The sequence below is a fragment of the Hoplias malabaricus genome, chromosome 8 (assembly GCF_029633855.1).
Source record: "Hoplias malabaricus isolate fHopMal1 chromosome 8, fHopMal1.hap1, whole genome shotgun sequence".
Classification (NCBI taxonomy): Eukaryota; Metazoa; Chordata; class Actinopteri; order Characiformes; family Erythrinidae; genus Hoplias; species Hoplias malabaricus.
This window is the reverse complement of record NC_089807.1, coordinates 16,175,710-16,199,374: the sequence shown is the minus strand read 5'-3', so window position 1 is coordinate 16,199,374 and position 23,665 is coordinate 16,175,710. Positions and strand designations below refer to the sequence as shown.

Below are 23,665 nucleotides of genomic sequence, written 5' to 3'. Positions count from 1 at the left end.
GTATTGGTATCTAGTAGAGCTGGAGACTGTCGCGCGTCTCAACTGTTCTCTATAATTGCCCCTCCTGACCGGTAGGGGCTGCAAAATATCAGTTTCTCCGCCTCGTTGTAGAGCCGGAGCATCACTGAACAAGCGGTAAGAATTACTTTAAGTACCTCCCCGTACCAGCTACTTCAGCTTACTGTCCGACCCGTTGCTGTCCGCTATTCTGCTCACTTTGGTGGAGTTAATGGGTCTCAGTGTTTCTGTGAAACGTCACTTTTTTAGTTCTTCGTTGTGTACAGTGAGCCATGAATGTTTAGACTGATATCCAGGGGACTATTCTCCGGAGTGGCGGCGGCGGAGTGCAGTTAAAGCGGTAAGCCCGACACACATTTCACCATTGTTCATACGTCTGCATATTTTCTCCTCCAGATATGTTCGCCCACTCGTACGCCCGCCACTGCTACTCTTTTCTGTGGGAGTGTATAAAGCCTCGACCCTGAGCGCTTAGAGTACGGAGTTCCTCCTCTGTGTTGCTGAACCTTTTGTTTCTCCGTAGACTCTCTCCGTTCCCATGGTGAAGCGTTCAGCGCGCAGCAATGGAAACTGCCCTAATACTAGTGTAAATAAACCGTAAAGCAGATTCAAAGTTTGCACTTTTTGCCTTTCAGTGATTATTGTGACGCTAAAACTACCATTTTTACTGATATAATTTTGATCTCTCTCTCTCTTTCTCTCTCTCTCTCTCTCTCTCTCTCTCTCTCTCTCTCACATACGCACACTCTCTCTCACACACACACACACACACACACACTAATGTTAAAGATCAGCTCCGTGTGCGTGTATACATTTTCCACATAAGATTCAAAACATCAAACAGTTTATATATATATATATATTAGTGTGTGTATTATTATTATTATTATTATTATTATTATTATTATTATTATTATTCAACAAGCCTTGTGGACCAGGACTTCAATTAAATAAAACTCCACTTTGTTAATCAAAATAGCACATTAAGATTTTTTTTTGCGAGAGAGAGAAACATAAAAGTGGCTTATAACTATACACCTATGCTTTCATAGGTATCTCCTCTTAAGTTTGTTACATAAGGAACCCTGGCTGCCTGAATCTGCTTATTTGAGACGATGTTTGGAATACTGCAGGTTTAAAGTAAAGATTTTCAGCCATGGTGTTGACCAGTTTTTCTCTTGCATCATACATCATATAGTATAAACAAAAACAAAACACAGATAGGTTGACAGTGTTAAAAGTTTTATTTTCACTTTACAGTAAATGATAAACAAGTAATGTACATATTTGCTCCTGCTTGAACAGGGACAAAAGATCTGTAAAATTAAGCAATAAACAGAGATTCACATGCTATGACTGCTGACTGAGTTGCTGCTAGACCCAGCCAATATATGTTCGATGCCTTTTGTTCATATGCTCATCTCTGCTATTCTCTCTTATTTTTCAAGCTAGTTCTGCAGTATGTGGTGGGATGGATGAAGAAGAGCAGAACCGTTATGTGGCTCAGCTAAAAGAGGAGTTTGATAGCTGCGATACCACAGGCACTGGTTACCTGGACAAAGAGGAACTCACTGTGCTGTGCCATAAACTGAGTTTAGATGCCCACCTCCCACTACTTTTAGACACACTTTTAGGACCACAGCATTATGCAAGGGTAGGTTTTATGTAGACAAAATTAAAGAAATATCTTTCTTTTGTTAGCTTTATGTTACAAGTGTATGTGCTGCTGTGTGTATATATTAGTATTGTCCTGTTTGTAATACAGGTACATTTTGAAGAATTCAAGGAAGGATTTGTGGCTGTGCTGTCCAGATCTTTGGACATTTCTACATCTGAAGAGGAAAGCAGCTACCTTGAACCAGGTATGCAAATCATTACAGCAGCTAGATGTGCATAGTTTAGCTTCTTTCAAATTTCCTTATGTTCCACAGATCTAAAGCTATCTCTAGTTTTTTTTATAAAATGGAGTGAAACTGTGTGTTCATATCATAAGTTGTGGTTAAGAAAAATAAAGCACTAGACTAATGAATGTTTCTTTAGGAAGGCCAGGGTCATTATCTTATCACAGAGAGCCGATACTACAGTAGCCTGGCTAGATTAATTTGCACTTTATACATTTATCAGCCTTGCTTTTTCAGAGTTAAAGGGTTGATAAATGCAATTATGTCTCGGTTAATTACATTTTTTTTCAAGTTCATCAATCTCATCTGGGTCTGTGTTGAATTTACACTAAAGAGTTATGGTATTCCAACCTAAACCTACAGAAACACCTGTGATTGGTCCAGATGCTTGCAACAAAAAAAAAAAAATTACACATTCAGTAATTGGTCAAAAGACTTGTTTGGATATTGCATCCTTCTGCAATATATGCATTGCAAATGCTGATATTTTAATATGGATAACAATGTATTGTGCAGCCCTATGGGTTAGTCCTGTATTTTAGGTAGCAGATGCATGTCTGACACCTTTATGTAAACTTTATTACTTGTGTAATTTTATGTAAAGGTTTATTGTAATTGTTCATTGAAAGAAGCATTTTGAAACACAGTTTGCATCTGCTGAGTGGCTGTAATGACTACTTAGCAGAAGTATGCTTTGATTTGGGTGGGGAATGTAAATGCTGGAACTAAGATTCAGATTCCTGTGTTTGCTTCAAATATTTTTACTGTGAGTTTGCAGTTCTATGTGGAAGTGGACTAAATATTATATTAAATGTTTTCTGTAATTATATGTATTTTACATATTTGTTATAGTTCCCGATGCTGTCTAAACTTTTGATAAAGAGACCTGTAATGGAAGACAGATGGTGCAGCAGTCATGGGATTTGATATGGTTCCTTCAGGGTTTAATTTCCTTTAAAATACAGTTCTCATCTCATAAGGCATGGCTGCACTCAGAATGAGCTTGAAAGAGATTTTCAATGTGTGTGGGTTTATTTTGTTGGCAAGAAAAAAACCCACTTCATGTTGCAAAAATTTAGTTTCATTTTCTCTTGCTTGTTTACTTTGTTTGTTTATCCTAATCACTGATGTTTCCGTCTGCCCCTAGCAGTTCCGGAGGAGGTAAAGCCAAAGTTTGTGAAGGGGACCAAACGCTATGGACGTAGGTCACGGCCTGACAAGACAGCCACAGGGCTGACAGCAGACTCTGAAGACTCAATTCCATTTGGGGCTGAGCATGATGAGACTCCTGCTACAGGTCTGAGGAGGGCGAAGCTTAGACGCTCCACCTCATTAGAGAGCGTAGAGGTAAGAATCACATATAGGCTCACAATCTTTACAAAGCTGGGTTCAGGGCAAAAGCTTTATATGTAATAGACAAAATCACTGACAAAAACGAAAAGACATATTTTGTGAGTATTTTGCTAAAACATATGTTACTGCATGGGCCTTTATATCTTTGCTGTCCAAACACAAATGTGTATCTTCATTTAGTTTACAACATCATTTGAGCACAGCAACTGTCCATCGCATTGTGTGAAAATTTCATGATGAAAAAACCAATAGAAATGCGCCAAAATAACTTTTTTCCCAATCTTTTTACATTGACTTCTAATGAAGTTTAAGAAGGTTTTTTCCTTTTCTTATAAAGTTACTATTTTGAAGATACACGATTTCATTTGGACAGTGACAATATGTAGGATTCAAGTTTTGAGAACACCTTAAAGCCAGAGCTTATGTTGGCCCTCAGTCAGTGTTGCTTTTAGTGGTGTTTATAGTTACATTGCATAGACTACCTGAGCCACTTGCTGAGTGCAAATCCAACTGAGTGTGAGCCCAGCTGCTCTCTACTCAGGAAGTGCGGCAGCGTGGAATGTGCGTGTGGTTGCCTTTTTCTGCACCCCCACCTTCACCAGTTCTCACTGTTACTATTGGCTGGGGATCAAAGATTGATTCAAGTGACTTTTCCACTTTCTTCCTGCACTTCAGAAGAACTCGTTAAATAGAGCATTTATTGTGTCTTATACTTGTGGCTGTTTTATTTAATTATTTTAGTAATCATCACATGATATTTTTCAGGGAACAATGTAGTATTTGTTGCGTACCTGTGGTGCAGCCTGACTGTCTGTGCCTTAAGCATATGTCTGGGTGTTTGTTTTGTCTTGAATATCTTATTTACTCTCACCTATCACTGTGTATACCAGCCAGTCAGTGTTGGTGGAAACCATTGATTGCTCTGTGATGTAGATCTTGTTTGGGTTTTTGTCACTTTCAAATGAGGCATTAAACTGCCCCAACACTAAAGTAAAAGGACCCTTTTCTGCTTGCAACTTCTACTCATTTATTGTAGCAGAATCGTTGTTTGAAATCCATTCATGCCACTGTTTGAAGGGGAAGGAAAACACATCTTTGCAGGATGTCTTGTTCAGGGTGTTAAGAGACCATTTATTAGCTCAACAGTGGTCGTTAGGTTACTTGTGGAAACATCATGATCTCTCAAACCTCCTGCCATGAGTTGGCAACGGACTCATTTTGCCCCATGTTTATAAAACAGTATGACAGACTCCATTTGTGGCAGTGTATTTTAGTGCCTGTATGGCTGATTGTCAGTTGTAGTGATTTGGCTGTATGTGTTTAACTGGGATTAAAGGTCCTGTTTAGTCGGTCTGGGTGGAGACGAGGGTGAAGTAGAAGTAGCCAGTGTTACACTGGACAGCCTGCAGCCAAGAGCAGGGTTTTTGCTGTAATTGGGTCTTCTGCTTCTTCTCTTGATTTAGAAACACATAGTTGCATACCAGATTTTCTCGCTTGCTTGCACACACTCTTCAGTCTGAAATATTTAGGGCTTTTATGTAACCTAGTCAGCAAATGCTATTCCAACGGCTCAAAGAGATTACATGGATTTTAAGCCATTTTTGTAGGTATAAGAGACTGCAAAGCCAGTCATTCTATATGTTACTCTACAACATTTAGAGCAACCCCCACTCTCCTCAGCCAGTAAGCTCTTTTAAATACTTTAAATGTCCAATGGTTTAACCATTATATAAAGAGCTGTAAGCCTACACAGAATCTTTCTGTACAATTTCCAGAGGCTTTAAACTGAATATAAGTTGTGTTGTGTTATTTAATGATGTAAGGGATTGAGAGAAACATGCTAAATGGGCAAAGATATTGGAGTCAATTGCTGTGGGGAGATGGGGGTCATTGCTGCTGTGGCCATGATGACAGATTTCACATTCTACTGGAATGTTCATAGCAGCAGCATATCTTGTTATATAAATAATTGAGCTCTCAATGATAAATATTTTACACTGACCTTTGTAGCATTTAACATCACATTGCATAACATATTTTTAATGCATAAAAGTATGCCACGTTATGTTACTACACATCCAACTCCTGTCTACCAGGATGGCAACATTAAAGCCACCCACACATTATTGCTGTCAGAAGAAAACTTGGGTACATTTACAGGAGAAAGAAAATAACTTATTAATGCAGACATTATTAAGTCAAAGTAATAAATCAATGTTAATTGCATCAGTTTCTTCCTTCAAATTATATAAGGACAAAGAGTAATACTCAAAAAATTAGGAAAACAGAGAAGCAGTAGAGGGTAAAATAGAGAGGGAGAAGGGAGATGTGAGAGAGTGAAAGAGAGAATGTTAATAAACAATAGACTAAAGACACAGAGTGCTCTGTGCTCTTGGTTGAAAAGCTGTTTGTGAGGAGTTATGCAACATTGTTCAATATCTAAAGCTGATGGAAATTGATTGTGACTGTCCCATTTCAGCAGCCCGTGTTTGATCACTTGTTGCTGGAGGTGATTCATGTCTATCAAAGATGATGTGATAACTGTGTTCTATCCTCTCTGATTAGTTGCTTATTATTTTTTTCTTTTTTTTTCTTTAGATGGATCACAATTATTGCATAATCACCAAACCATGACTTAACTGACTGCAGTTATTTTCCACAGGTGTTGGCTTTCACATCGCAATGTTTACTTCACAGCACAATGTGAATTGTTTTCATGAATTGAATTTAAGTAAACTAAAGAAAGATATCTAAAAGAAAGAAAAACAAAAAATAGTTTGAATTAAGATTAAATATTTAAAACGTTTTATGTCGCAACAGTAGATACTTTTTCCTCAGGATATTTTCTAGTGCACATGATGTTAATCAAAATCAAGCTTGTTGGTAGAGCTGTTAAGTAATTGTTGGCCAACACAGGGGACACTTCCTTATATAACCGATAATGTGTCGTTAGAGCTGAAGCCATACTCAGGAATGAAGCAATAAGCCCCTTAGTGTGAGGCTGTAAGGGCTGTTTGCACTAGAGAAATGCCACCTCACTCTAGAGTTTGGAGCCACAGTCTACCAGTTGTTCATGCTCATTGCAGCACAAGTAATGATGGTGGCTTGGAATTCTTTATGGTCATTGTTCACTCTGCTATCATTCCTGTGGTAGCTCATGTCAGTGCACGCTTTCTCACTTTTATAGACACACACAATCTTATCATTCTAAAGATCCAAATAAAAATCCAGTGTTCATCAAAAACAAATATTTATTGACACAGCAGGGAAAATATTTATAATAATTTCATAGTAGTGAATGAATAAGTAACTTTTTTTATCTTGTATCTCTTTCAGAGTCTGAAGTCTGATGAAGACACAGGGACCAACAAGGAGTCTATTCAACATTCTTTTGAAGCTCAAGGTAATTGTTAGTTTTAGGTCTCAATTAGTTTATATAGTCTTTATAAGTCTGCATGATGATAATATTTGATAATTATCATAATATTATACTGTAGGTGTAAGTGTGCTGCCCTCCGATGGACTGACCTTGCGCCTTGTAAATGTTTGGGAACGGAGGAGACAAATTGCTGTAGTTTTCGAAGTGAAATGTTTTCTCAGTATTGCTTGCTATATGACTTCATCTGAGTTTGTATATGGTTGTATATAGTTCCTTCGTTTCATGGAGTTATAATTTGCATTTGTGGATACAGTGATGAGCACTGGTTTTGGGCAGTGTTTCTGAGCCCATGCAGTGATTTCATTCATTCATTGTCTGTAACCACTAATCCAATTCAGGGTCGCGGTGAGTCCAGAGCCTACCCGGAATAATTTGGCACAAGGCGGGAACACACCCTGGAGGGGGCGCCAGTCCTTGACAGGGCAACACACACATACATTCACTCACACCTATGGACGCTTTTGAGTCACCAGTCCACCTACCAACGTGTTTTTTTTTTTTTTTTAAACTGTGGGACAAAACCAGAGCATCTGGAGGAAACCCACATGGACACAGGGAGAACTCCTTACAGTCACCCGTAGCGGGCCTTGAACTCACAACCTCCAGGTCCTTGTGAGACTGCGACACTACATGCTGCACCACCATGTCGCCCCCATGATTTCCACTATAGAATTTTGTCTGTTTTTAATTCTGTGCCACATTAGGGCCTGAAGACCACAGCCAGCCAATACTGGGTTTTGGCATTATTTATTTATTTGCATATTAAGATTTAAGGGAATGATGAAATTTCCTAGGTCTTTACTATTTTAATTTAAGAAATGTAATTCTTAAATTGTTGCACTCACAGAGGGGTGAATCCCTCCTCATCTTTACTTCTAAAAGACTTGGCTTCTCTAAGATATTCTTTTAAACACAGTCATGTCACTGACCTTTTGCCAGTTAACCTCATTTGTATTTTGTAGCATTACACAAATTTGCCAGGCTGTTGTTGCCCTATTCCTACTTCTTTGAAACTTGTGGTTGGCATCAAATTTAAAATTGGCATATTTTTCAAAACATCATATTTTCTCAGTTTCCACATCTAAAATATTGTCTTTGTATTGTATTGAATTAAGTAGAGTGTTTAAATCATCATTGCATTCTGTTTTTATTTGTTTGTTACACAGCTTCCCAAATGTTCTTCTTTGTAATTCAAACTCTAATATTAGTTTTATCACAATATGTTTGAGCAATTTGAAAATGTCTGATTTTGTTTTGTGTCTCTGTTCAAATATAAAAAGTTCTCAAACACTTGCATGTACACTGGGCTGTACTGCAGCTGCTGACGCTTCTCTTTATGGGCTGGATCCTTGTGTATATATTAAATCTATGAAAAACATGTATATTTTTCTGTGGTGAAACACCATTTAAGATACAATTTAATCCTAGACTTGAACTAATCCATGTCTACAAGACTAGATATAAATCTCAAATCTTCTAAACTTGTTCTGTTTGCTGCAGGTCAGTTAAAACGTTGGAAGCCAGACAGCTCAGGAAATCCTAAGCAGTCCGCAGGTCTATGCCAGGATGTGACGGATGGGCAGGTGAAGGCGGTATGGGAGGAGCTGGGGGTTGGTTCTTGTGGATCACTGAACAGACAGGAGTTATCACTGGTCTGTGACCACATTGGGCTCAAAGATCTACATTCTGAGGTACAATAATTACAGAAAAAAAGCACTTTGAAAATCTTGGATGACACTGAAAACACTCTTGAAAATGCATGTTTATCTCTTTAGACTGATATAGAAATTGAATTTGTTTCCTTCACTGCTACTTTGACTGCAAAATACCTCTTGAAGGAATTTTTCCTCAAAGCCACATCCCGATTTAGAAGGCACTTCCAATTCATTTTTGTGGGGAGTGAAGTGCTCCTCCCTTAGATTTTACATGCTTTAGTAAAGTTAGCTCAGGGTTAGACCCTAGCCAGTGTAAACATTAGCAGTCGTGTACCCCAGTTTTTACTGTACATATGAGAATATGAAATCATGAGTATTTTTATCAAATTTAATAAGAAAAAAAAGAAAAAACTAATCTAAATACCAATCCTGCAACAAGTTGTCTAACTTTGACATTCTTTTCTATTATTGACCAAAGTATCATTCATATTAAAATCTGCTCTGGTTCAGATTACTATTCCATAGTAAGAATAAAAATATATAAAGTATGCATTCTACTTTAAGGAGAATAGATTACGCAGTATACATTCAAATTTTTAAAGCTGAAAATCTTAAATTTTATTGTCACACTATGCAGGAATTAGATGCTCTCTTTCAAAAACTGGACAAGGACCAGGACGGAAAAGTGAGTTTGAGTGAGTTCCAGAGAGGTCTGTTCAGACATAGAGAATTACCTGCACCCACAGCTGCGTCCACTCCTGTTCGAGCCAACACTCAGCGCAACCCTTCACAGGTCAGCAGACCCAGCATGAATGTTCTTAAACAATGTAACAGTGCAGAGATTTTTAAATATTAATGACACCTTGACTGAACAGCTTGATATTCACCTTATGTAGTTTTATTCTACTTTGGATTAGTGAAGGTAGGCTGCATAGTTTAACTGTTCAGGTTTAGTGCTAGTGGAGGCCTAGGAATTTACACTTTGATATCAGCTCATATTTTCACATAGCTGAAAATAGTGAGGTTTCAGCACTGTTTTTTTTCTGTCAGGCAGAAAGCAGAGGCAGCTAATTAGTTACCTATCAGCCAAATGTACTGCTTAAACAGCTCCAATTTTAGTCCAGCTAACTGAGGTGAGCACATGCTGGAAGCAATTAAGCTAACTGGAAGGGTGGAGCTTCCTCTGCTTTCCACCCCTCTGAATGTAACAAGAAATAGATTACACCTAAAGTAATGTGGAATATAGGCAAAATGCACTGTGCTTCAGGGCTCTTACCTAGCTTAAAATTAATAACTTGGGGATTCAAAGACAATATTGACTCTTTTAGAGATAGCAGTCTGAACTCTCCTGAGGTGATCCTCTTAATATGATTAAAATAACAAAAGCTGTTGTGGAAAGGATATTGTCTTTCTAGTCGTTGTCTACGTTGTCTGGTAAAAAGCGTATTTTACCATTCTAATGTGTTGTAATTTGTACAGCTAGAAAGAATGTATATATCAGTTGAGCAGATTAGATGAAAGTGTAAGTCACAGGCTGTGTTGATGTAATATGAATGTATTGCTTGATGTGAAATTAGGCTAAGCCAGCTTAAAGGTTACAACACCAGAGAGCTAAGGATTATTAGTTCTGTGACTGAAATATTAGTCATGACTGAGGTTCTGTGGTTTTATCCAGACTCACATTGACCAGTGCTAGATGGAGGCGTGGGAGTGAATAATCAAAAGGGTTTTACCTTGCTTTTTTTTTTTATTTATTCTTTTCACTGTTTTTATTCTCTGTGTAAAACCAGTGAAAGTGTGTTGCTGCAGTTTCTGTTTCTCATGTCGTTCTCTGTGCTTTCTCAGGCTCTGGAGGAGCGAGTGGTGCGCTCAGCCTCACCCTCTCTGCTGTCAGCTACTGTGGGCCAGAGACTACTGACCAGACTGGACGATGGCTCGGGCTGCACTAGCCCAGAGAGAGTCATCGCTTTATGGAACGAGGAGGGAATTCACAACAGCAGGGACATCTTACAGGTCTGAACTGGGTCCTATTTCACATAGCAAGCAGTTTCTTTATGTCATTGAGAAGTATAAGCTATGATATTGCTAAAAGTAGTTTTATTTGCATGTTTTTTGCTGATTTAAAGTCTTCTGATGAGTTCCTTTTATAACCCTCTTAATTTTTAAAGAAGTAATATCAGACTTCTGTTTACTGGAAATATAGTATCATTCTCAGAGTGTGATAAATTGCATAAAAACACCAACCAAAGGCTTGTTTCATTACAAAGTATAATTAGTCCTGTTTAATTGGATTTGGTGGTGTGTGTGTGTGTATATTATGCATATAATATATAATTAATTTTTTTTCCTTATGTTTTTATTTGGTGCTTATGGTGTGTTGTGTTTCAACTTAAGAAAACACTTTTTTAAATTTTTTTCATTTTTTCCCCCGCAGTGTGCCTCTGTGAAAGTATGTTTATGTCATGGCTTATTGTTTATCATAATAGAAAGCTTTAAAGATCCTAAGAATTTGAACTAATTGCAATAACAGAAATATGCTACAATAACAGGCTCAGTAACTGGTTGGTGGGGTTTAGATATCTCACCTTTATAGACAGAATAAGCAAGAGATGATCATTTGGCTTCTTGTCCCACAGCCTTTAACACAATAAACACTGTTTGCAAATGTAAACTGCTTTTGAAGTGCATTAAAGAAACTGCATTAATAGGATGAATTATAGGATGATGATGAGCTTATTTCAGTTTTGTTTTCACAGTGGTATTTATATCACAGTGTCAGCTTTCAGCAAGTGGATGTTTCACCCCACATAATCACTTATTTTAATTTAATTATTATACTTGCAGTTTTTGTCTCTCTTAAATATTTTTGTGGGGAAAAAAGGAATGAATGAAGACCATTTAGGCAAGTTGTTCAGGTCTTTGAAGATCATCAGGAACACTACTGATATTATATAAGAAGGCATAATATTGTTTATGTTTATATATTAAAAATAAGGCTAATTATTATTTAAAAATAATGCTGTTTCTATAACAGCTAAATATATGCCACAATGTGATAAATTTATTTAAGATTTAGAAAAGTGTTTTGTTCCATAATCTTTATTGTCTGCTTCTGATGCATAATTTTCCTAAAAATCCATGAAGACTCTAGATTTTCCTTTGGAAGAGCGGCTGAGCCTTGCTGAGCTCACTCTGGCCCTGGACAATGAGCTGCTGGTCAGCGGCAATGGCATCCACCAGGCGGCCATCATCTCTTACAAGGACGAGATCCAGTTCCTACAGTGGGTTTTAAATTTATACTCAAATCTATTTTCAAGGTTATGTTCAACAATACAGTTTTTAAATATTAATGGACACTGTATTTTAGATGAGGGGTTTTGGCTCCACCTAGTGGTTTATTTTTTTATTTTTTTGGTTCAACTAGTATTTGCCTGATATAAACAATAATTATTTCACATCTCATGTAAAATAGCAAGTCTGCCTTGTATGCATAAGTTATAATTTCTAGTTAATTAAAGCTACATCATACTTCATGGTATTATTTGTTCCTTAAACAGAATGCTGGCAAATCAGGCTTGCCAAGAGAGAGACAAGGCCAAGGCTGACCTGGATTTGGCTGACCGTAGAAACTTCCAGCTGGTCAGAGAGATTGATGATCATCATGCCACCATGGAGTCACTTAATGAGTCCAAAATCAAGTAAGATTCTTGCTTTATCAATGTGTTAACATATTTGGTTCATGTTACACCTGGTTATTCTGTATGACTTTTATATGAAATGTATTTTTGCAATGTAGCCTGATAATATTTAACGCATTCTGGATTTCATTCTGACACATTTTGTAGTCAAAGACCCTTCCCAGCAGTGGGGGATTTAGAAATGGGCAAAAAAATTAAATAAAAATGCATTATTAAATTATTATTATTATTGTTATTATTATAGAAATAATAAATTATTATTAAAACAAAAATAAATTAATTATATAAAAAATATATAATATAATAATAATTAATAAAAAATGTTATTTATATAGTTTTTATATTTTGGAGTGCACCAGTTCCATATGTGCTTCTGTTTTTTTATAACCCCAGCTTGGTTTGTGTTGCCCTTCATTTTGAATATGAACTATCCCTTTCATCTGTGTTCAGGTTTGGTGCTTTGGTCACTTTAACTGTAATAAAACGCTGATAAATTTACAAGGAGCAGCCTGCATCTTTTTTCAAACATACTGGGAAGTACGTGATAGGAAGTGGGGCAGGGTTGGTGAAGTCTCCCCCAAACCTGATGTAGGGGGAGCAGGAAAATCTGTCAAATATTGTGCCCATATGTTACATTTTAATCTCTTCTGTATTTAAGAGTTTAATTTCTTTAAAAGGGCTATACTAAAATAAGATTACACATATCCTCTTCTCTCTGCATGGTGCAGGGATTTGGAGCAGGACTTCCGGGATAAGCTGACTGCACTGAGGTGTGAGACAGAGCAAGAGAATGAGGTTCTGTTGCAGCAGCTGGACAAAGAAAGAGCCAAGCTAAAAGAAGAGGTGGATCTCTTGAAGGCCCAAGAAGCCATTTTGCAGGAAGAAGCCAGAACTGCCCTTAAGGTGACCACAGCAGTTACAGTTTATCAGAGGTCAATAGGCCTGCTCCTGAAGCCTTAGTGTTTACACAAATGCTGTATAACCTTCAGAGAGATAGAATCTTGCTTTACACGAAGATCAAGATGAATTATTTCACTGATTTTCCACTAAACCACAGATGCACGGTGTAAGGCTTTTTTCTGCAGATATTGCTTTAAAGCTCTCAGTGAATGTTTTTGCATAATGTTCTGGTTCAGTGTGAACACACATCACTTAGGAAAGCCAGTGGGCAGAGTTGTGGTGTATGTTTCTGTGAGCAGTGTGGTGTCAGGTTTAAGTAATGGTTTATCTAACGTTACAGGAGAACAGTCGTTTGGAAGAGGAGATGTGTGTTCTGAAGGAGAAGCTATCTGAATCAGAAAGCACCGTTTCTAAGTTAAAGAAGGATTTAGACCACATGCTACATGACAAGGTTAGTACATTTTTGTTTGTGTGTGGTTCCTGTTAAATATTTGCATTTGTTGAAAATGTACTCTTCATCAAATAAAAGTCCTGAGTGATTAAAATTATTATTACTTTTTTTGATAGTATGGTGGCTTAGATCCAAACAGTGCAGAACTGCTACACCAGGAGGAGCGCCTCTCAGGGATCGTGAAGGAATATGAACTTCAGTGCAGGGTGAGTCTGAAATTGAGGTTGTGATGTCAACCACATTGGTTGGTACAAATACAATACAGCTATATAGACTATATGCTTTCTTTAATTTATTTATGTATTCATTAATGTTGTTGCATGGACAGAAGAGAAATTAAAATTTGAATAAAGATTTCTTTAGACTTAAAAAAAGTTCTCAGAAGTACTATTCTGTCAATAAAGTTTATTACTGCTGTAAAATCAGTGATTGTTAGCCCTGTCAGAATGAGCCAAATGATTTTTATACATAACCCTATGCTAATGAACATTCTGGTACCTTTATCATCCACTATGGATCAAACTGTAGGAATAATCTTTAGGTTACATTAACCTTTTAAAACATGTGTTAAGTATTTCTTCACAACTTATTTAAAAGCAGTTTTCTATTTATATATATATGTATGTGAAGTGAGGCATAATTCTCTGTATTCTCTGGGGTTCATATAAAGCCAGTATTTACTTTACTCAAGGTTATGACTGTGAACACTATGTGAAATAAGGTAGAAGTGATAATTAATCCCCTTGGGGAAACTGACACTCTGCATTTAATCCTTCACTAAATTTAGGCCAGTGCTGCCCCCAGTGTACATAGTTAATGATAAAATATCTAAAATAATGTTTTGATCTTTTGGTTTGCTTTGCTTTGTTTTTTTTATATATGAAATCATTGCATGAATGGAATCACTTCAAACTCTGTAATTTAATTTATACAAATACAAATATATATATATATATATATATATATATATATATATATATATATATATATACTTTTTTTTTTTTATCCTTTAAGAATTGGTCATAAATATTACAGATTACAGTCTTGTGGCAATGTTACATTAAGTAAACTTTTATTCATACTAAGCTTTTAAATTATATTTTAGGAATTCTTACTATGCGGACAGGTTTTGATCCAGTATATGTAATGTTTTTAGTTGTTTGTGAACTAATGCTGCAGACCTCTGTGGAGGTTTGTGAAGTATTGCTAGTTTCGTTACCAGCCTGGTGTTACCATACCAATGACTGATTCTGTATGTGTGTAAAAGGAGTTGCAGGACAGGAATGACGAGTTGAGGTCAGAACTAGAAGCACTAAAGAGCCATTGCTTAGGAAAGAGAAGCAGACGTTCCAAGGACGGCTTCTCCACTCTCACCTGGTCCACCCACAGAGCATTGACCACAGATTCTGATTCTGGTGAATTTAACTCAAACTGAGTCTTATGATAATTTACTGTTTTATATTTTTTCACATTTGTCAGATTTCTATGAGTAGTTAGTGAGTCGTTCACCAAGTTGCTCTTCCTTCCTCTTCCTTACAGATGATCCAGAAATGAAAAAAGTCACATCTCCCCAGGTCAGGAAAGGTACTGACAAGAATGGTAAGCCGTTATTGCAATGAAACTAGTCTTATCCAACTGAGGCCGTAAAAGTTTCACACAATATTGATCATTATTTGTTTGCAGCGTTGGGTTCTTTGGAAAGTATAGCCCCCACTGTAAGCATTGAGACAGAGCTAGCCATGGAGCAGATGAAGGAGAGGTATGAACAGGAAGTCCAGGATCTGAAGATCCAGTTGGAGACTAAGGTACAAATTTTTAATTGATATAATATATTTCACACATTCTTTTATAAACAGCCTAACCTATATAATCAGAGAAAGAAGAAACTGTTAAGCATATTTTAGAAAAAGTTATTTAAGCCAAATCTCTGTGGTCAGGGTAATACAAATATTTGGTACCTATAATATACACCGATCAGCCATAACTTTATGATCACCTCCTTGTTTCTAAATTCCCTGTCCATTCTCTCAGCTCCACTGACAATAAAAGAGAACTTTTGTAGTTCTACAGTTACAGTCAGTAGTCCATATTGTTGCTCTGCATACAGAGCAGGTATGATTTGGGTGGTGGGTCATTCTCAGAATGGACAATGATTGAAGAAATTATAAGGTTGTGGCTGTTCAGTGTATGCTTCTTTAAATTAGCTGTGGAGTTAATAGCGGCCACTATTGAGAAAAATGTAAACGACATGCCTAAATAATCATGACTTTGCCTCAGTGTAGCATTGTCTAATGATCAAAATTATTGCATAGCTGAAATACTATTGTAGAGACATCTCAAAAGCTGAATTGTATACATATTAAACAAAATTAAAATGGACCCAAATTACTTTGTCTAGAAATGTTTGAGTCATTTCAAAGGATGAACTTTGTACATTTAAAATAAAACATTTACAGAAGGATGTTGCATTGCTGTGTTCTTCCCATGTCTCCGTGGGTTTCCTCCGGGTGCTCCGCTTTCCTCTCACGGTCCAAAAACACACGTTAGTAGGTGGAATGGCGATTCAAAAGTGTCCGTAGGTGTGAAAATGTGTCAGGTTTGTTCCTGCCTTGCACCCAGGGACTCTGGGTAGGCTCTAGACCCACCTTCACCCTGAACTAGATAAGCAGTTGCAGACAATGAATGAATGAATGTTGCATAGCTAAGAACACTTGGTTGGGGCCCCATGCCTACCCATATGTTTGTAACATTAACTGCTAAAATTCTCTGCAAATCTGTACAACATACAGAGAGGCCTGAAGTGTGATGCTTCCTATTTGCAGGTGAATTTCTATGAGCGCTCCATAGAGCTGATGAAGCAGAACATGGAGATTGAGAGAAAAGAAATTGCACAGAGCTACAAGATGGAGATCAGTGAGCTAGAGGAGCAGAAAGCTGTGGCAGAGGAAAGGCTAGAGCAGCTGCGTCAGACAGTGGAGCGGCTGGAGGGAGAATTAAGGGTTAAGGGCGAGGGCATGGCCTGGGGTCCTGAGCAAGAGCGGCGGGCTCAGAGGGAGCAGGCCGAACTGGAGCAGAACTATGCCCGCGAGATCAGCAATATTGTACACCGCCTCACTGCAGAGAAAGACCAACTAGAGGCAGAACTGAAACTGAAGAAGGACCAGCAGGTGCTGCTTGTTCGGTGAGTCGACCTTAATATTCTGTGGTCTCTGGATTTTTAGCTGAATGTAAATCAAAGTTGAATGAAATTTCAGTTTATAATTTTTACCACTTTCAAGGGCCATGGTTGCATGCATGGTTTTACAGCTCAGAAACAAATCATTAAGTTCAACAGTTGTGTAATGTGCTGTGTTTATGCCTTGTCCTAATATCACTATTTCCAAATATTTAGCATAGTGAAAATTCATAGTATCACTGGTGGTGGATATATATATTATTTTTTTAACATCTTCATTAAATTAGAGCCTTCTATAGTAAATGTGTTTTTGGATGAATATCCTGAGTAAATATTTCTGTCCTTATATATTTGCGATAAACAAATTGCAGTAGGTAAATAAATGCAAAAACATACATCAAAAATTCTGCTGCATTTTCTTTTATGCAAAACTGCATCTGGGAGCTTTTTATAATTATTAAAATACAGGACCCATATACTGTACTATAATACAGTTAATCATACAAGATCATGCAAGCACTAAACTGGACATTTTACTACTTTATGTATGATCTCCAGTCTTTCAGTTGGACTAGGTCAATTTTTATGGTTCTGAACATTCAGAACAGCTGGATGTATGCAGTTTTTTATGTTACATTTTGAGGATATACAACTGTATGACAATTTAATAGATAATTATATTCATATGTACAGTTTTGTATTCTTTTTTTTTTTTTTTTTTTTTTTTTTTTTTGTTTCAGACTTAATTTCAGATAATACTGTGTCAGGACATGCTGTCATGAGTTGTTTAAAATGGAAAAAAAATAAGTCAAAACATCAGTGATTAAATTTGCTGAAGGTTAAGTAAGCAGATTGTAAAACATTTTGTTTACGTTTAATATTTAAAATAGCCACTTTGTGTTTTACCTTGGAGACCATGACAGCTTTTCCATGGATATAGATGTGCATACATTATGTAAAATATGAAGCATGTTGCTGTGTACTAGGGAGGAGATGGAGGAACAGTTATCTCAGATGAAGGCGGAGTGCAGTGAGGTTCAGTGCAGTTTTCAGCAGAAGCTGCAGGAACAAACTGAGCAGCACTACAGGGAGATGTGTGCCTTGGAGGCTCGAATACAGGAGCTGGAAAAGGAGTTGCGTCGTGAACGCCTTCTCAGTGTCGAGCATTTGGGAAAAGAACAGGCTCAGATCTGCAGCAGTGCTGCTCTAGAGAGGAAGAAACTGGAAGAGAAGCACCAGGCAGAGGTCAGCAAACTGAAGGAGTGCATTTGCAGGATGCAGTCTGAGGCTGAAATTAAGTCTAACGCTGATGAAGATTTGCTCAGTCTACAGAAACAGCTGAAGGAGAAGTTGGAAGAGATGTGTGTCCAATTGGAAGACAACACGATCTCAATGAAAGCCCAAGATGCCCTCATTCAAAATCTGACATCTGAACTGCATGCCAAAGACCAGGAGATGGACATTAAGAAGGAAAGAGAGCAAAAGCTGCTCAGTAAAGTGTCACAATTGGAGCAGAAGCTCAATTCGGAAAGAGAGAAAAAGCGGGAGCTTCTTGACAGGCAAAGGGTAGAGAAAACCAAAGAAGAGCTACTCTCCAAGCAGTCTCAGCTTGAAGAAAGGCATGCAGCAGATAAAACCAGGGAGCAAGAGCTTTTAGAAAAATTAAGTTTCTTTGAACAGGGGCTGGAGAGTATGAGAATGGAATCAGAAATGCTGCAAAAAGAGAAAGAAAGAATGCAGGAAAATTGCAATCATCTATCAACGGCATTTGTCCAGCAGCAAACACGGCTTGAGGAACAAGAAAAAGAAATCGAGCAGCTTAGAGAAAACTTGGAGAAAACACAAGAAGCACTGAAGAATAGAGACGACGACCTCTCAAGACAGGCTTCTGAGCTGGTTTCTGTGGAAATGCACAGGGACAGACTTGCAGAGGAACTGATAAGTCAAGGCATTGTAATAAAGGACCTTCAGGTAGAGGTTCAAAGGCTTTCTGAAGATTGGGACCAATTGAATGAGTTGACACACAACTTACAGAATACCCTGAACCAAGAGCATGGCAAGACTGCTCAACTTCAAACGCTACTGACCCTGGAACAAGAAGAGAAGAGTCAGCTTTCCCAGGAGAATTCCCTTTACTGCCGTCTTTCTGACCAGCTGTCATCCCAGATTGTGGAAATGGAGGCTGAGTCAGGCAAGCTCAGGGAGGACATTGAGGAGCTGACACTGGAGATACTTCACAGGGACAAAAAGGTAGAAGAACTTGAGACACAGCTGGATGCCAAAGCCAAAGAGATGGATTTGCTCTGGAATGAAGTAAGCCAGAAGATGGACTTGATTCAGAATGTCAACCAACTCTCCAGTGAGGTAAAACTTTTAACTAACCTTGTGGAGGACAAGGAGAAGGAGCTGTGCTCCCTGAGAGAAGAAGCAGACAACAGCACCAATCAGCTGCAGCAAGCATTGATGGATTCCCAGATGGAAGCTCAGCGGGTGCAGGAGGAATTTGAGCAGGAGAAAAACCGAATGAAGGAGCAGTTACTGCAAATGGAGAGGCTGGTCATGACTCTGGAAACAGTGATGGACCCAGCCAGTCCACACAGGTTTGTGGCACTCGGCGTGGTAGATGAAAAATGAATGAAAAACGATTAATCCTATCCGCCTTGTTCGCTGTTTTGCTTCTCCGACATGGGTGAACAGAGTTGAATGACATAGTTTCAAAAGCACTTCTCACCATTCTGTATTCATCTGATTGTGTATTGAATGAATTTGCATTTAACTCTTCACACTTGCATTTTGATCTTTCAGATATTCTTAGCAAGTAATGAGTTTTCATTTCGCTTGCATCATACTAACTGAAGCCTTGATTTTTGTGCATGATTTCAAGACAGTATGACTGTCAATACACCTTTTTTGACATTGTTTGCAGTGTTACGTAGTCTCACAACTAATCTTTGCCAGTAGATATCTAATCTGTGTGTTATATCACTGCTAATATTTAATAATACATTGGAAAATATCAAATGGCCTGGTAAAATCTTTTTTATAAACACTTTTTGTTTCCAATTGTAGAGCCCAACTTGATGAGGTTAATTCTGAAAACAGTGCACTGAAAGATAGGCTAGCTGTTTTACAGCAGGATGTGACAAGGCTTGAAGAAGAGGTCAACAAAAAGAGGTACACCTTTTTGCCTTTTTATAGGACACTGTAGGGATGGAGATGTGCATTTTTTGTTATGTACGTAACAGCTGAAAAAAACACACAATATTGAAATGTACACTATATATACTTGGATTAGCATTAGGGTTATGTAATATATACAGCCATTTCATCATGTGGTAAAATCAATAAAATGCAGACATTTTGGCACTCTTCTGGACTACAACGAATAGATTAAACATTGTTTTGAAAAGTTGTTCAAGTCTATCATTTCAGTGTTAAATGTATTTTAAGCATATCTGCTAATTCTGAAGCAACTTCATTTTTTCCCTTATGGTGTAACTTTTTATTTATCAATTTGAATTGCTTTATAATTTATCATCCCAGCAAGAAACTTGAGGAGATGGAGAGAGAACATACAAGGGCTCAGGAGGAAGTGGAGAAGTTGCATAAAGAGGCAAGATTGTTTCCTCAACTCACAAGCTTTATAATTTTTTGAACAAACTCTCTTCTAACCGTAAAATCGTGTGTCCCCTAAAAATAAAACAGAACTCTAAGTGTCGAGAAGTGGTGCTGGACCTGAGTACACGGAACCTGCATTTGAGCAATGAGAATGCAGAGTTAAATTCTCGTCTGCATTCTGACCAAGGAGCAGTGCAGATGTTGACTGAAAAACTTGCACAGGTGTCTCAAGAGCAGGAAGATGTCGCTGCCAGTTTCAAACAACTGCAGGACACATCCAGTCGGCTAGAGAAAGAGAAAATCGATCTGCAGGCAAGCAAGCAAGCGGAAAAGGAACACCTGGAAATAGAATTAAAAGCAGTAAAGGAGAAGGTACTGTGTGTGTGTGTGTGTGTGTATGTTTAAATGTTTATAATGTTTGTGATTAGGGGAGAAAATCTGATTAAGTATTTGCCACCGAATTCAGTGTTAAAATATTGTGTATATGGATAATGTAAGGCACCTTAAATGATTTCACTGGCAATCTAATACTGTTCTTTTAAAAATGTTTTTTATTACAGCTTAAACATTTGACAGAAGTCGAGTCTGCTCTAACCAGTTTAACTCTGAAAAACCAGTCACTGCAGCAGGAAAAGGATGAATTGTTAAAGGAAGCAGAGGAAAGGAACAAGAAGGTGAAAATCTTTGATAAGAAATCCATAACCCTCAAAAAACATTTTGGCCAAGCTTTTTGTACTAAAACAAGCCATGTTCATTTCACAGCGAGAAACGCTTCAGGGGCATATCAGTACTCTCGAAACCCAGACAGAACAGCTTCACACTCAGCTTTATTCAATGAGCAAAGAAAAGAATGCTTACATCCAGGAGGTATCTGCACACCGCATAATGCTGGAAGAGTCTCAAGAAAAGGTGCGTTTGTAGCTCCAGTGGAAGCTGGGAAAACTTGTTAAAATTATTTTGAGATTGTAGAGTCAGCACTCAGGACACAATTAATTTCCCTAGTTGCACACCTTGTGTTCACTACTAGGTTCTGCAGCTTGAAGCAAATTTGCATGAGCTTTGTAAAGAAAAGCAACAGCTTCAGGAGATTCACAAGATGCATGAACAAACAGCAACCAGCGTTCTGCAAGAAGAGCTGAAGATTGTGCGAGTGCACAATGACGACCTTTTGAACAAGGTTAGACAAAAATATTCTGACCTCAGATGGCAGTGCATAAGAAACTTATGCTACAGTGATTAAATATAGTCACATGGGCATGGGAGCACTATAACTTGTCTCTTAAGAGTCTACCACTGCATCAAGAAATTTAGCTTGAAACTCTTACTCATTTAAGAAAAGGGACACCATGTTTTCTGTGCTAACGGTGCAAAACCTGCATCTATCTTGGTATTGTATGAAGTCTTATCATTAAAATTCCATGGTTATTTCAGTAAGACTGTACCAGGCCTGGGCGGCAGGTAGTGTTGTAGTCACAGAGCTCCAGGGACTGGAGGTAGTGGGTTTGCTCTGCTCTGGGTGCTTGGGTTTTGTTCCATCTCCACTTGCTCAGCTTTAACCATTTTTATCTGTAGTTCCCTATTGTCCTGTTCAGGAAATTAAGTTTTGTTTCATCTGTTTGAAGGTGGCAGCATCTGAGTCTGAGCTGCAAACACAACAGTTGGAGCTTCAGAGGGTAAAACATGAATGCCTTACCTTAAAGTCTAAACAGGCAGACCTGGAGACGGCCAAGCATCAAGCAGAACAACAGGTATGGCTATATATAATATATAGGTTTAATGTTTCACTTATTGAATGAGTGTATATATATATTTTTTTTCTTTTGCTGTAGGCCTTAAGGGCGAACACTGATTTGTCACTGAGTCAGGCTCAGCATGTGCGTGAAGTCCAGCAACTGCGGGAACAGGTCAGTACTGGTACCCGAGAGCAGCTTGCTCACCTGAACACTCTGCTTACTGAATACCAGACCAGAGCTCAACAGCTGGAAGAGCAACTCCACACTCAGGCCCGGCAAGCCAGCAATCAGCTCAACCTTCAGCAGGTAAGTCTGCTGTGCCTTTTATTTCATTAATTCATTGACTGTAACAGTTTATCCAGTTCAGGGTCGCAGTGGGTCTGGAGCCTACCTGGAATCAGGCACAAGGTGGGAACAATCCCTGGAAGAGACACCAGTCCTTCACAGGGCAACACACATTCACTCACACCTACGGACACTTTTGAGTCGCCAATCCACCTACCAACGTGTGTATTTTGGACCATTGGAGGAAACCCAAATACCAAATACCGCAAAGTCACCTGGAGCGGGACTTAAACCCACAACCTCCAGGTCCCTGGAACTGTGTAACTGTGACGCTACCTGCTATGCCGCCCTCTGCTGTACCACAGTTTATTAAATTGAAGCCCAAACTCGGCCCAGGCGGATATTAACTATGTCTGATATAAGGGTGGTATGCCGGTGCAACACAATGTCGCTGACATACAGGTTCAGGGTTTTTAGATTGAGGACTCAAACCCTGCCTTGTGTGATTATTTGGGAGGAGTTTGGTGTGGTGTTGTTGTGTCTGCAGGGGCTTCCTCTCTGTCCAAACCCCTCCAAACATTAGTAGGTAGATAGACTATTAAAAAGTGTCTTTAGATGTGGGTGTATAGGGCCCTGTGATGGACTAGCACCCATGTGTTCTGCCTTGTGCCAAGTGCTGTTTTTTTCACGTATCATTGTAATGGCTTGATTATAGAAAGATATGCAGAATTAACTGAGAAACATTTTTTCTTTAAACAGGAGCAATATGAGAAAGTGATGGAGAACATGCAGGAGCGAATGGATGAGGTGGAAGCCAAGCTAAAGAGTGTGCGTGTAATGCTACAGGAGAAAGTCAATCAGTTGAAAGAACAGGTGGGCCTTGTCTGTTAATACTAATTTGATAATTTGATCATAGACTTGAATCCATGCTAAAAAGACTAAATGGCATACTGCTTTGCTAAATGCCTGTTCTTTCTTCCTTCAGTTGGCTAAAAATACCAAGTCCGATCTGCTGCTGAAAGACCTGTATGTTGAGAACTCTCAGCTCATGAAGGCTCTGCAGGTAACAGAGCAGAGGCAGAAAAGTGCAGAGAAGAAATCTTTTCTCTTGGAAGAGAAGGTCATCACTCTCAACAAACTCCTGCGCAAAATAGCCCCTGCTTCCCTTTCTGCTTAGAAAAGCGTAACTATTTAAACCACTTGTTTTTAAACAACAGCTGTGAAATATACATTTTGTTACGGAGCTCATGCATAGTCCAAGAACCACCTTATCCACAGTAAAACTTTTAAAAGCACAAATAATGCAAGCTACTCTGAAAGTTACAACTTTTAATACTGTCAGGTTCTTCTGCACGGGTCCTTGCTAGAACACTATTTTCAATTATGTACAGAATAATGTGGCAGTAAAAGGACATAGCAGTTTTATTATGTCTCTGCTG

The 23,665-nt window shown here is 38.3% G+C and overlaps 1 protein-coding gene across 2 annotated transcripts; it reads left to right on the top strand.

The window, feature by feature from the left end:
• On the top strand, window positions 1-23,422 carry ninl (ninein-like). Of its 2 annotated transcripts, XM_066679137.1 has the most exons (29): window positions 1-135; window positions 285-358; window positions 1,467-1,672; window positions 1,784-1,880; window positions 3,067-3,266; window positions 6,609-6,675; window positions 8,212-8,402; window positions 9,004-9,159; window positions 10,212-10,379; window positions 11,511-11,647; window positions 11,924-12,064; window positions 12,793-12,967; window positions 13,305-13,415; window positions 13,532-13,621; window positions 14,683-14,830; window positions 14,955-15,014; window positions 15,099-15,220; window positions 16,238-16,596; window positions 17,577-19,190; window positions 19,660-19,764; window positions 20,134-20,203; window positions 20,296-20,580; window positions 20,769-20,882; window positions 20,971-21,117; window positions 21,236-21,385; window positions 21,831-21,956; window positions 22,038-22,247; window positions 22,986-23,099; window positions 23,212-23,422. In XM_066679137.1, exons 3-29 carry the CDS (start codon window positions 1,490-1,492, stop codon window positions 23,401-23,403), a joined length of 5,532 nt encoding a protein of 1,843 aa, XP_066535234.1. In that variant the 5' UTR covers window positions 1-135; window positions 285-358; window positions 1,467-1,489; the 3' UTR covers window positions 23,404-23,422. The 2 variants fall into 2 exon arrangements, with proteins under 2 accessions (XP_066535234.1, XP_066535235.1); XM_066679138.1 differs by lacking the exons at window positions 1-135; window positions 17,577-19,190 and having other exon boundaries at window positions 160-358.
• The last annotated feature ends 243 nt before the right edge of the window (window positions 23,423-23,665 follow it).

Bases quoted from the DNA above. Each gene is read 5' to 3' on its own strand.
- ninl (XM_066679137.1), top strand. From the start codon at position 1,490: ATGGATGAAGAAGAGCAGAACCGTTATGTGGCTCAGCTAAAAGAGGAG. The intron at 19,765-20,133 runs GTACACCTTTTT...TTATCATCCCAG, and splicing joins GAAGAGGTCAACAAAAAGAG to CAAGAAACTTGAGGAGATGG. The intron at 23,100-23,211 runs GTGGGCCTTGTC...TTCTTCCTTCAG, and splicing joins TCAATCAGTTGAAAGAACAG to TTGGCTAAAAATACCAAGTC.